The sequence below is a fragment of the Python bivittatus genome, unplaced genomic scaffold (assembly GCF_059951505.1).
Source record: "Python bivittatus isolate LINGU-HERP-01145 unplaced genomic scaffold, Pbiv_v1 ctg000310_np1212, whole genome shotgun sequence".
Classification (NCBI taxonomy): Eukaryota; Metazoa; Chordata; class Lepidosauria; order Squamata; family Pythonidae; genus Python; species Python bivittatus.
In genome coordinates, this window is record NW_028277054.1 from 4,304,892 (window position 1) to 4,318,835 (window position 13,944).

A 13,944-nucleotide genomic window follows, 5' to 3' on the forward strand; every position below is an offset into this window, starting at 1 on the left:
AAATGGTCATTCCATCTACTTGTTCTTCTCAACTAGTCATCTTGATGACAGACTCTGTTTAATCCTTTCTAAAGCCAACTACATTTTGGGGCAGCACATTCCACCTACTAACCCAGACCTTCTGGGGAATCAAGGTTTCACCCTCAACCTTAATTCAAAATTTATTGGGACACACGTGGAAAGGCAGGCCACATAGGCCAGAGGTCCCTTTATTTGATGGGTGTGTGCTTTTCTTACAGAAATGATACAGCTAGAAATACAGATTATACGTATAAGCTACACAGTAAAATTTGTATTCATATAGTTTAGAGCAGTGTTTCTCAACCTTGGCAACTTTAAGACGGGTGGACTTCAACTCCCAGAACTGAATGGCTGGCTGGGGAATTCTGGGAGTTGAAGTCCACCCGTCTTAAAGTTGCCAAGGTTGAGAAACACTGGTTTAGAGGCAGTGTTATGGAAGCTTTGCAAAAGTATTTATCTTGCATTCCTTTCTGTCGTTATCTCTGCAGCTCTGTGCTCTTGACCTCAACCCTTTCCAGCATTAAGTCAGGGTAGGTTTTGCCCAGGCTGCAGATTTGATCGGCAAAAGCCAACTTAACTGTTGGTGCACTCTGTTGAAGCTTCACATAGATCCGTGTGTCAGTGGCTTCCTTTGTGGCTGCAGCTGGGATGTGTGTGGAGCTAAGGACGCCTCCACGTGTGCATCTGCGCCCTCTGGATCAGCTCCAAAGTTACATGCTTCCAATATTGCTTCTCAGCCTTTTGGCTAAGATCAAGTGTGTTTTTATCAGCTGTGCTTCAGCAGGAAACCCAAGCACACCCACGCCAGCTCTGAAGCACCTTTTCTGCTTCGGATCCAAATACCTGCACATCCCTACCTGCAGGAACTCTTGCCTCATCCCGCCTCTCAGGTTCTTCTCCCTCCTTGCAGAAGTTAAACCACATCAGAGTCATGCTAAACTTTCTCTGTTGTTTTAATAAACTGAATGGAGAAATGGCAACTTGGTGGCAGGGCAGCAACCACAGGCCATGGAGGGGGAAGGAGCAGAGCACCAGCTGGGTGCAATTTTTGGACTCATGAAGCTTCTTCTGCATGTTGAGAATGGTGACAGGGACGAGGAGCCTAAACCAGCCTGAAACTGTTTCAAAATCTGGGAATGGAAATGGCAAAGAATGAGACCAGAACAGTAAGTATGGCTGAAGCTGATTCCTGATCACTGTTTTGAACAATTTAGCGTATTTATAAATGATTTATAAGATTACCCCCTACTTCAGTGTTTCTCAATCATGGCAACTTTTAAGATATGTGGACTTCAACTCCCAGAATTCCCCAGCCATGCTGGCTGGGGAATTCTGGGAGTTGAAGACCACGTGTGCTAGCTGGGGAATTTTGGGAGTTGAAGTCCACGTGTGCTAGCTGGGGAATTCTGGGAGTTGAAGTCCACACATCTTAAAGTTGTCAAGGTCGAGAAACATTGCTCTACCTGCTAGATGGTTGGGCCAATGTGTAGAATTCAGATCAAAACAAAACAAATAGTTATAACTATGATTTTCAAACATCCCAGACATTAGACATTTCATCCTAGGAAAAGGGAAAAGCAAAAGCACTGTAAACCATTGCAAGCATGAAAGAACAGGGACTGACTTCAGGGGTGTTTCCAAAGGGGAGGGGTCAATAAAATCAAGATGGTAGACACAACTGTGTGATAAAAGCCCCTGCTTTAATTTTTTTTTTTTTGCACACACCCTCCCCTGTGGATGCAATAAAAGGGTACACAAATTAGAGGCAGACTCACGAGATTCAAACATTTGATTTCAGTGAGGATTTCCAGAGTCCACTGGAGTTGGGTGGCCAATAAATTTAAAATAACAATAACAATAACAACAACAACAACAACAACAACAATAATAATAATAATAATAATAATTATTATTATTATTATTATTATTATTATTTCTATTTGGTGCAAGTGTTCTCAAATGATGAGTTTGCCCTCCGCCCTGCCAGGGTCACAAGCAACCACGGGGGGCAGAGACATTAAAAAAAATAAAATAATAAACCTGGTCACCTTAAGCAGGTAGTGTAGGAATGCTTTCAGAAATTGATCCCAGCTTTGCTCTTTGCCCAGTGGGGAGTTGCAATAAACTTTGACAATCCCTGTAAGATATAGATTAAGAATTATTAAAAATAAGGGGGATAACTACTTCTTGCCCAAACCTAACCCCAATGAGAGCATTGGTTTTGTGGACAAGAGCGATCCGAAAACATGTATTGTTTTATAGGGTCGGGAGGCTGCAAAATTTGCAAACCTGTGGTCAAGTGGATGGTGTGAGTCCAGCCATCATGGGTTGTAAACCGTGGCTTGTGGTATGCAAGGTGAGAATCCAGTCATGCTATGGAAGGAGATGCAAACTGCAAGAATTTGGTGGAGAATTTGAGACCGTGTCACTGTCATGCCCAGAATGTCTCGCTACTGGCCACCATGAACCTCAAAGTTTAGCCCGGTGTTTCTCAATCTCAGCGACTTTAAGATGCGTGGACTTCAACTCCCAGAACTCCCCAGCCAGCATGCTGGCTGGGGAATTCTGGGAGCTGAATTCCAAGCATGCTGGCTGGGGAATTCTGGGAGCTGAATTCCAAGCATGCTGGCTGGGGAATTCTGGGAGCTGAAGTCCAAGCATGCTGGCTGGGGAATTCTGGGAGCTGAATTCCAAGCATGCTGGCTGGGGAATTCTGGGAGCTGAAGTCCAAGCATGCTGGCTGGGGAATTCTGGGAGCTGAAGTCCACCCACCTTAAACTTGCCGAGATTGAGAAACACCGGTTCAGTCACAACCGCAAGTCGCTTCATTCCTGTTAACCTGACTTCGATTTTTGCGAACCCAGCCAACCCAAAGCGACTTGGTTAGTTTCTGGTGCAAAGGCAGAAAAGAGGTTGATTCAGGGCGCGGGCTGGAGCTCGTGGGAACGCACCCCAGCTTAAGGAGAGGCGCCCTCTCCGAGGAGGCTGGCAAGCAGGCTGCGATCCCCACCGCAGCCGATCCGAGACTCGCGCGGCACGTACAACCGGCTCCACCTGGCCTCGCTCGCTCGCTGCGCCCCGGCCCTCGCCTTCGCCCTCCCCGCGCTCCCCCGCGTCTAGACGGACCCCTTCCGCCTTCCCGGCGCTGCCCGCTCTGCCAGCTGCTCCGTGGCATTCCGAGGCGGCGGCACGCGAGTCCTGGGCAGCCCGCGCCGCGCAGGACCCGCGGCAGACGCGAGCGCGCGAGGGCAGGGCAGGGCTGGAGCAGGCGGCGGCGGCGGCGAAGAGGGATCCGGAACATAACATGCGAACGGGGCGGGTTCCTGCTTCCACCCCCCCTTTGGTCCAGCCCTTCCCCGAGAGGCGCTCGCTGCCACAGGAAGCCCCGCCAGCGGCCTCCGAGGGCCCTGCAGGGCGAGCTGGAAGAGCCGGGCGGTCCAGGTGAGCGCTCCCACCCAGGCCGCCCCTTCCCCCCAGCTGGCCGCGCGTCCGCCTGGCAGGCGCAGGCCGTGGGAACGGCCGGGGAGGGAGCTTTGTGTGCCGAGCAGCGGGCGCTTCCTGTTGCGAGGAGGCTCGCCGCCGCCGTCGCGGGTGGGGAGAGGGCGCGAGCCAGGCATTGTCTCTCCCGGGGCTGCACCGGGCTGGCGCCGGGGGAGGGAGGAGGAGAGCGCAGTCCGGGGGCTCCGGGCTGCCCCGTCCCTGCCTCGCCGCCGCCCCGTCCGGCGCGGCCCGGCCCGGCCCGGCCGTGCTCCTGGCCAGGCGGCGTCCGGCCTCGAGCTTGCGCGCGCTTACTCTAGAGCAAGTCTGGCTGGGCTGGCTGGGAGCCGGCGCCCGGGAAAGTGGCTTGGAGTCCCGACTGGATTTGGGTAAGGACGGCGTGGCCGCGCAGCTCTCCCCGCTCCGACTGGGAAGCGCGTTTTGGCGGCGTTCTGCCTCGGCTTGGCTGGAAAGGAGGGAGAGAGGGTATCTGAGCGCGCGCCAAGTGCATTTTCTTGCCTCCTGTCGGCGAAACCCTGATTCCCACTCTCAGAAATCTGGCACTGGGGAAACTGGAGATCCAGATCCCTCCTTCTTTGCGGGTGGGGGGAGGTGGCGCGGGGAGAGAAGGACTGAGAACTGCAACAGCTGCATTCTGTGCATGCTCTGTGTACTCTGTTCCACCAAGGTTGAGCCTTGGCATCAGTTGACCTCAGGATCTAGGGCTAATTTTACAGATTATTTCAAAAAAGTCCGATTCCTTTTGGAGTGGGGGAGCCCATGTGCAGGCCTGGCACTTTAAGCCAAGGGAGGAAAGGACACCACTGAGCTATTTTTTTTTTCATAAACCTCTGGGTAGCAGAGGTTTCCTGGTCTGTTCCTAAGAGACATAATGGCAAGGTGGGTTCTAGGATCTAAAATGACCAAGAACAGGGTGAGAAGATAAAGAACGCCAGGGCAGGGCACAGTCCTGTGCAATATGACATTTGGGGGGGGCAGTAACCAGCTTTATTGTAAAATAATTCCCTGTATTGCTCCAGAGCTTTGAGTAATTATCGAATCTTCAGAGAAATGCAATGCTGATTGCTTTAGAGATGTTTTGCCAGCCTCGGTGGATTGATGAGAGCAGAGCACAAGGCCTTGAGGGCGCCAGTTAGAAGTGTAGAATAAGGTCAGATTGGATTTTCTCTAATCAGGTGGCCTGAACATCATGGATACTCTGCTCTCACTTTTCCAGACTGGAGTTAAGCCATGCCTTGACCAGGATATGCTTGGAAGAGGACATTTCCGATGTCTGGAGCAGACATGCACACGCATGGTTAAACAGCTCTGTAATTTCCCCTGATTCCCCAGGCCTGGGATCAGAGTCAAAACAGTACCTCCCACATGGTTAAAGTTTATCTTTGTGCCTGGTGGTATCCCTTCGCTCAAGCAGTAGCTGTTCATTTATTTATATTTATTGCACCCCGTGTAATCCCCGAGCAAGCCTTCTATCTCAGTCTTTATCCAGCCCATTTCCCAAGACTTGGGCAGGAATTTTTCTGCTTTTAGTTTTCGTGCTGGGAGTTTTATACTGTTTTATATTACAGGATGGGTTGCAAGCCACCCAGTGTTGCTTTAAGATGGGGGACAGCTACACAAACGTTTTAAATGAATAGATGCTAAGGGGGGAAAAATAGATGGCTTGAAGCTGATGCGCCTGGAAGAAGGGCCACTTAAAGCCTCAAAGGCTGTCCTGTTTTGTCCAAAGGTGCATTAGCTGCGCCCCCACCCATCCAGCCCCGCCGCCAGGGCGGGTTCTGCCTCCCGTTTTCTCATCACTCTGGCTGTCCTGGGACAAGCCTTTGTGTGCCAGACATTTTTCCTACCCAGGGAGGCCGAACAAGCCTCTTCAGCCGGTGAGGTCAGTGACAGGGTGCGTGCCAAGAGCCATGTGGTTTGGGGGAAGGGGCTGGGCTGTGCCAAACTTCCAAGAAACCCTCTCCCTATTTTCTGTGTGCCGCTTTCTGCCATGTCCTCTCCTTAATGGAGTGGGGACGGGCCCTATGTTTTGTACAGGCATGCTACAGCCCCCGTTCCCCCCCCCCATTTTATCTCCATCGTTATCCGCAGAGCCCTGTGACTTGTGCTTCTTGGCTACATGACAGGGTGACCAAATTTGCAGAACCAGTTTTCATCTTTTTAACACAGCAGCGTGTTTTGGGTGCTTGGCCCTCTAGAAAGTAGGCAGTTTCCCGGCCCGGGGAGGCTAACTTTTGACAATGGAAGGGAGGTGACAGAAGGAAGAGAGGAAAAGATAGCAAGCTCACCTTATTGTAATAAGTAGGTGGCGTGGCTCCAACAGGAAATTACGCTGGTGTCATTGCTTTGCACCTGATTCTACCTGGATTCAAAACAATAAATGTTTCTTTCTCTTTAAAAAAAAACATTTGCTATAATAGTTCCTGCACCTGAGAGGTGGAAGAAACTGGAAAGCAAGAGGTGATTTTTTTTAAAGTTGCATTTGCATGTTGAGATGATGACAGGAAAAGGTCAATCAAAGTTGCTCTAACATTTTACTGTGTTGTATTGTTTGGGAGCTCTTAAGAAGATTTGAGATGCTTGCCCCCGTAACCTCATCTCTCTGTTATCATAACAGCTGTAATTCCTTCAATTTTTTTTAAATGGAAGGATATGCATATTCTTTATATATTTTATAATAGAGGTTTTAGCTATTGTCTGAAAATGTTCAGTGGTAGACCAACATGCCTGCAATATTTCAGCTAACCAAAGATCTGAAACAGAGTCTCATACATGAAGCCAAGTAGCTGAAGGGAAATATACAAAGAAAAGTGATCCTTCGTTAGCATTATAAGTGGTTGAACTCGCTGCCTTGGGAAAAAGCTCACCATAGCTCTTCCCTCTGCCCTGCTGATTTATCTCTTAAGCCCCACCTCCTCCATTTGATTTAGGGAAAATGAAAGCCAGCTAGAGATGGGAAAATCCTAGAAAAAAATGAGACGGAGGGAAGAAACAAATGGAAAACGTAGGTTAAAAAAAATTAGGGAAAACGAGTTTGTAATTCTGATGATGATAAGGGCCAAGAGAAGTTGGTTAGAGTGGCATTTCCTGTGAGGTTGGTTACGTTCTGCCACTGTTGTGTAAAGGCACTGCAGTGTGTTTCCAACTGTCTTTGCTGGGCCTTGTCTGGGCCAGACAGATAGGGCAGCCGTGCTGACAAGAGGCAATGGGCAAGGCTCTGGTGTCCTCCTCCCCCAGTCTTTAGCATGCACAGAGATTCCACACGTTGGTGGGAATTTGTGTTGGGGTGGCCCTCTCCTCCTCTTTTTCCTCAACTAAATAGCAGGAAGAAGGCTCTTGGGGACGTCCTGAGAAGACCAGAGGAACCGCTGTTCCTGTAATTCCCGTAAGGGTGTGCACCACCATAAGAGACAGAAAGAGGAGGGCTTGGGGAAGGACCTTGCCAAGACGTAAGCAGTTGAAAACAGTGGGGTTACACTGAGATGGAGAGGTGTTGGCAGAAGCCCTGGGGAGGGGGCATCAGCTTTGAGGGCGTCCCTTTGGTGGTGGCGGGGCCACCGGCTGGGTGTAGATGCAAAAACGATGCTTCAAGTAAGAGATCACAGCGGCAAATCCAGAGACGTATCTCTCTTTCAGCTTTTTAATGATCCAGACGGTTCAATTAAGGTCTTTGAAAGGTAGTGTTAAGATGCCATTTAAAGTTGAGAATCTTTCTGGATCTACTGTCCATCACTGAGCCATCTACTAGTAGATCCTAGTATACCTGTTGCCTTCCTTTGATTTACTTATCTGTTTACTATCCAAAGATTTGAAGCCTCCTCTGGCTACGAGAAAACAGGCATATAGTCAGGGCTGGCTACTCAGTGGGAATCTACGTTGAATGCATAGATTGGGTAGACAGCAAGTTCAGCCCTGCCTTGCCAGTCCACATCCTGGCTATGTCCTGTTGGATAGAGCATACGAAATGTTGGTTTAACTCTAACTATGGTTTTATGAAGTTACCGCATCCTGAAATTGCAAAATTTGGCCCTGGTTGTGTGTAGGGAGCTCTTGAGAGTGCCTTTTGCTCTGGAGTTTGTGTGTGTGTGCGCGTACACTTACATCACTTCCTGCTCCAGGAAATTGGTGCGATCTGAAAATATTGTGGGCTGATTCTTTTGTTTAATGGCCCGGGTGAGCCAGAAGCTGGCCTTTTCAGCCAGGAGGAAGGGAAAATCCCAAGGAATGCAGGTGTCCTGCTGTGAGGCTCCTTTGCCTGTTGTTGGGAACAAGCTAAGGAAAACATGGCGAAGGCTGGTGGAGCATCACTTCCTGTCTGGAAGTTTGGTCCTCCATGGGCTTGTACCAGCTCTGGAGGAGATATTGGAAGAAAGGGTTGGTTAAGGCATGTTTCTCAACCTAGGCAACTTGAAGATGTGTGGACTTCAACTCCCAGAATTCCCCAGCCAGCATGCTGGCTGGGGAATTCTGGGAGTTGTCCACGCTTTCGCCAAAGTTGAGAAACACAGGGTTAAGGCATTAGTGTGCACTAACCTTATATCCCCAGAGCTTCACTGATTCCTCCACCTGTTGTCTCCAAGAACATTTTACAAACTCTTATACCTTTTTTTTTAAATTGTTCTCCTTGCAATGCCATTTGTTCTGCTCCTCCCCCTCTTCTCTTGTCTGATATTCTTGCAGCTGATTCTGACTTGTTGTTATTTGCAAAGTTTGCATTTATTTGTTTCCTGTTTACCCCAGCTCTCTAAGGTTAGTTGGTCTGTGACAGGGTGGCATCTTTTGCACGGCCTGCAAGAGATATATTTCCTGGTGAAACAGAGGATGTAGGCTTACCGCATCTATAGCCTGTTGCTTCACTGCGCTATTTTCTGTCGCACTTTTGCTCCGCTCTGTTTTCTTAATGTAGATATTTAATGAGTTAGGTAAGTTTTATGGGAACCTTATTTTCCCACTCAAATAGCATATATAATGTTGGGCTAATACTGTCGGAGCAAGGAAGCGAAGAGATGGGTAGGAAAGCTGACTCACTCAGCATGTGTTTGTCTTCTCCAACCTGATCTCTAGATATGTTAGCACTGTTCCCATCATCCTCTGCTGGCTGGGAATGATAGGAGTTGTTCACAGCACATCTGAAAGGGTAAGAGGTTGTTTCCACACTTAGGTTTTTGGGCTCTAATTTAGGGGTTGTCATCTTTTCTTCTCCACTTAGCCAATCTTGTGACTGTTTAATGGCAGAAATCCAACAATAGGTCAGCTTTTTCCATTGTGTACATAAAAATAGGAGCAATATCTTCAATTTCTGGGTTGGGGGGGGTGACTGTTAAAACAACAACATCTCACAGAATCTCTGTCAAGGGAAATGTATCTTTAGCTGGAAGTTCTGTGATTAAACATTAAATTCAGTTTCAAATTAGTTGAGTCTTGCAAATATATTCATGCCTATTATAAAGCTGCTAGTCCTCAGGAATGTTTACTGACCTGATTCTGCATTTCTCATTCTTGTGGGCTGTCAGTGGGCCCAAATGACAAAAGAAGATCCAGCTTTTGATTTAATCTGTTTTGTGTGGTCTTCTGGAAGTGATTTTTATGTCTACAGGTGGCTAAGCGAGGAATTGCTTATGATGAGCCTGGTGTAAACATGTCCCGAAAGGACTTTGCAGTCTGGTTTCATTTAATTTGTGCAAATTGTATTGTGCCTCTTCCCTCTAGAGAACTTCTAGGTGCCAAAATGGCCTGCTAAAAAGTCCACTGTTTTTCATTAGAAGGCTCCAAGTAGCCAGCTGGTGCCTAATGCCATCTTTCCACTGCTCCGTTACGGAGGAATGCCAAGGTCCCAAGAAGGCAATCTTTCCCTCTTTTCCTCTTGAAGTTGCATATGGGGCGTCGTGGCAAAAAAGCCAAGGCGTGCCAAGAGGGCCCCAAGGGGGCCAGCCAAACCCCAATCGCTGCGTTATTCAGCCTCCTCGGCCTTGAGGGTGGTGGAGCGTTGGTGTTCGGATACAATCCCGCCCTAGAGCTCTCCAAGGTGTTGCAATGGGGTGTTGCTTTTTTTCATAATTGACCCATTTTTTTCCCCCCAAAATGAGCTCCTCCCTGCCTTAGTGCCAGCCAGCCTGTTGGAATGATGCCCTTTATGAGTCAGGCTGCCTGTGGGGTGTGGAGTTTCCCTACTGCCACACGCTTCTCTGAGGCCTCTTTGTAGGTAACAGAGCAGTATTCATTGGCACGCTTACCTCCACCTAATGCAGGAATTTCTGAGTAATGGGGGTTGGGGGTAGCTTGAATACTTTCCTGTGTATGAAATCTCCCCCTTTTCCATACTTCTATTTGCATATATCCCTGGAGATGGGGTGGGGATATTTATATCCTCCTCCCACCCCAAATTAAATGAAGTTGGATCTATTGAGAGAGGTACAATCTTCAAGACCCTATTTAGATCAGTCTTCCCCAACCTGGGTTCCTTCCAGATGCGTCGATTTCAACTCCCAGAATTCTCCACTGTATGGCCATTGCTGAGAATTCTGGGAAGTGGAAGGTTACACATCTGGTGGATGCCCAAGTCGGAGAAGGCTGCTTTAGAGTAAGGGTGGGGGATCTGGTGGTGTCCACATGTTGCTGAATGAACTCTCAGCAGCCTCAACCAATATAGCTAATGGGGAGATAATGGGAGTTGTAGTTCAGCAACATCTGGCAGTTTTCTTGTCTCTGCTGAAGGGCAGCCTTCTCTAAGGGTGCTACCTTCCAGCTGTGTTGGTCTACAGCTCTGGGATCATACCTTGGTGATAGGGGTTGTCCTGTTATTCGGAGAGCATCAAATTGAGGGATGCTCCGTGAAGCAGGTTGCAAAACATATTTGCTTTTTTTCGTTCATCTACCCATTCATCACATCCTTGGCTCTGTATCCAAGGTGCTAATCCTGCACCTGGCCATATCCTTGCAGGATGTGGATGGGAAAGGCCTCATATGTTGAATTCTTGCCAGATGAGAGGTAGAAGATAGCAGAGCTAGCAACCCTTGTCTCTCAGTGGGATTCGATTTTGTTTGGGGGAACATTCTCTTCCCAGTGCCGCTGCCGCCTCCTGCAATTATCCGATCTCAGTAAGAAGCGAGTTTCATTCCAACATCACTTTGAGTGCAGATTCATTCTTCACCAGCTTCTTCATATCCCACAATTATTGCCTCAGGGACCTTGCCTTCCCTTGCTTTTGACTTTACAATTATACCCTTTGGTGGAAAAGGGGATTTGGCCCAAGTACTGTCATTTGAATCTCTGACTTGGAGGCAGCACGTCTTCAGTTTACAGACTCTTCCTCTTAATCCAGCTGGTTGCCCATTCAAGGAATACCAACATCAAGGAATAATTTTGGGGAGAATAGCCATCCAAAGCCATGAGGTAGAACATGTGTACACTTTCTTTGGTTACTGGAAAATAATAATAATAATAATAATAATAATAATAATAATAATAATAATAATAATAGGATTGAGGAAAAGCAATCAGAAAAAACTAGGAAATATCAGGACTTGCAGATCGAAGTTGAACGCTTATGGAAAAAGAAATCTGCTGTTATACCAATCGTGATTGGAACCCTTGGAGTAATACTTAAAGGATTCCCTTGATATTTGGAAATTTTGAATTTATCAGACCTACACCCTAATTTTACTATATCTATCTATCTATCTATCTATCTATCTATCTATCTATCTATCTATCTATCTATCTATCTATCTCCATCCATCCATCCATCCATCCATCCATCCATCCATCCATCCTGCTTGCAACTGCTTATATCCTCAGATGCTACCTGAATAATTCTTGGTTTTAGGTCCTTGGTTAGGACTTGAATGATTAAGTTTCCATCAGTCTTTGTGAATCTAATTGTAGATTACTAATAATTGTAAGAATAATAATAATGATAATAATAATAAATAATATTTCTGTGCCACCAGAAGGTGTATGCTGATCCAGGCTATTTGGACACCCTGACCCAGCTGCTGGGGACCCTCCCTCCCCCCCAAGGGGGCAGAATGGAGTTAGAGGAGGGCTACAATGGAGTAAGTAATTTGCTGGGGGCGAGGGAGGGAAGTGAGGATGCCAGCGTGCTTGCAAATGGGAGTTCTTTTCTATATTGTATGTGTGTGCATGCTCTTTTAAGTCAGTCTTGACTCCTGGCGACTGCATGGACGAGTCTCTGCAGTTTTCTTGGCCACTAGTTTGGAGGTGACTTACTATTGTTTTCTTTCTAAGTTGAGAGAGAGTGACTGGCCCAGGGTCACCCAGCTGGCTTTGTGCTTAAGGCAGGACTAGAAGTCACGATCTCTCAGCTTCTAGTCCAGTGCCTCCTACCACCACCCCAAACTGGCTCTTATTCTGTCCTGCATTGATACTGAATTCTCAGGGTTTGCATTTTCACCGTAATTGAAGGGTGCTGTGTTAGGGAAATTGACTTTAAGAGAAAGTGGTGGGTATTTATAAATTAGTTATACTGATTAATGAGCGGGAGGGGTAATACGATTCTCACCCAAAGCTTTCTGTTTATATTAAAAATTGGGAGGATGGGAAAAGAGAAAGTAATTGTGAACTACTTCAACAAGTGGAATGCTTGGACCCTTTGACTGTGGTGGAAAGAGACCCACAGGTTGTGGTGGGTTTGGTGGGTCTCTTCCCGATCCTGTTGCCTACATCAGTGTTTCTCAACCTCAGCAACTTTAAGATGTGTGGAGGCTGGCTGGGGAGTTCTGGGAGCTGAAGTTGCTGAATTTGGGAAACACTGCCCTAAATGACCCTGGGCCTTTCTGGTGTTTCTTTTTTGCCAGAGCTCAGCCCTAGGAGCTCAAGGAGGTTCGGCCATGGCCATCATTGGTGCAGAAGATGAGGACTTTGAAAATGACATTGAGCCTGTAAGTGGGAGAACTGCAGAACAAATGCAAGAGAGAGCAACTAAGAGGGTTACGGGGATAAAGTGGGCCCCTACAAGGAAAGAGGGGGGATTAGGTTGGGCAAAAGTGTGGAAGAAAGAACATGCTAATACATAGTTTATTGACCCATGTACAGTATGGAAGCGGAGGTGTCTCCCCGCCCCCGTGATCAAGCTCAGAGTCACTTGTTGAAGCTAAATCATACAACTGTAGAATGTGAAGGTTGGAAGGGAGCTTAGAGATTATCTAGTTCAGCCTCCTGCCAAATGCAGGAATCCAGTGCTACAGCATTCCCAGCCCAGTTGGTTATCCAGCTTGTGCTAATGAAGGAAAATTTAGGAGTGAAAAAGGAAGGACTTCTCCATGAAATGTAGAGTTAAATTATGAAGCTCACTGCCATCAAACTGGGGAGACCCACACTTTTAGACACTTTTAAGAGATTGGATGGATTTGCATAGGTCCTGGTGATTTCATGGACATGGGCGGGTCATTTTCTTGATGGAAGTAATTTCCTATTGCCTTTTTCCAGCTTGTTTTTGGGACTTCTCAATCTAGCCTCCCATCCTGGGATTTCCTGGGTGATTCCCTTCCAAATACTAACCAGGTCCAGCCCTTTTAGCTTTTGAGATCACGCAAGGTCAGCTAGATGTTACCACCTGGTTGGGTAGAATCACAAGAAAGCCAGCTTCTGAGCGATGGCAACGGAGGGAAAAAAATATGTTCCAGGGTACACTTGTGCATTTCCTGAATGCATTGAGTTGAATGTGTAGCACAGAGGGCTGGGTCTGAGGAGCTGCTGGCCTGATCCAGCCTGTGGATTCTTCTGAGGTTCTTGTTAGTGATGGATGAGGGGGAAAAACACAGGAGGATCTGAACAGGAGACAGAAGAAACAGGCAGCTGGTATATAGAGGCTGGGTGAGGAAACTCCATTCCCAAGGGTGTTGAAAATGGCATTTCCAGTTTTCCTATTTTGGATTCTCTCCACAGTTCCAGCACCCAGACACTCAAAGCAGCTTGTTCCAGAACCTGGAGATTCTGATGAAGCACCCTGCCTACTTGATGGCCTTTATACAACATGTGGTATTGCAGTTTGATTCGAGCCCTGTGGTGAGCTGACGCATCCGTGCTTGCGTTTTTTCAGTGCAACCGCCTCAACTCTCTTCCTGTTCCACTCCCCCGTAACCTAGATCCACCGCGAAGCATACGCCATCCCCGTTAAAGCTGCTAGAGATGTATCTCCAAAGCTTGAATCTGCATTGTGGCCCAACAGGCACTGAATACACATTCTTCTGTTCATACAGATGCATTAGGCAAAAGAGTGCTTTGGAGTGTGCAGGGATCTGCATGGAGCACTGTTGGCAACTCCTGAAATCCCACTTGTCTTTTCCTGGGATGGTACTGCAGAATCCCAAGACAAGACGCAGCTGCTTTAAGAAGTGATAGATGGCTGGTGCGTTCATGGATGCCGCACTGCCCTTAGAAGAATCACATGATGCGTCTCTTGC

The 13,944-nt window shown here is 47.6% G+C and overlaps 1 protein-coding gene and 1 long non-coding RNA gene across 7 annotated transcripts in view; one reads left to right on the top strand and one right to left on the bottom strand.

The window, feature by feature from the left end:
- Window positions 1-451: 451 nt before the first annotated feature.
- Window positions 452-3,135, bottom strand: LOC148216107 (uncharacterized). Its single transcript, XR_015795979.1, has 3 exons — window positions 2,311-3,135; window positions 2,070-2,158; window positions 452-1,151 (listed from the first exon to the last, which is right to left on the bottom strand). It is a non-coding gene; the product is annotated as an uncharacterized LOC148216107 (long non-coding RNA).
- Window positions 3,136-3,292: 157 nt separating this feature from the next.
- The window catches only part of ARHGEF1 (Rho guanine nucleotide exchange factor 1), a 47,750-nt gene continuing 37,098 nt past the window's right edge, over window positions 3,293-13,944 (top strand). For 4 of the 6 annotated variants that reach the window (XM_088139887.1, XM_025168080.2, XM_088139888.1 and 1 more), the window contains exons 1-3: window positions 11,470-11,574; window positions 12,337-12,420; window positions 13,427-13,546. In XM_088139887.1, the coding sequence (XP_087996013.1) occupies window positions 11,548-11,574; window positions 12,337-12,420; window positions 13,427-13,546 (231 nt within the window). In that variant the 5' untranslated portion in view covers window positions 11,470-11,547. Of the gene's footprint in view, window positions 3,463-3,582; window positions 3,888-11,469; window positions 11,575-12,336; window positions 12,421-13,426; window positions 13,547-13,944 lie in introns of those variants that run through there. The other 2 variants (XM_088139890.1, XM_088139891.1) reach the window with 2 other exon arrangements.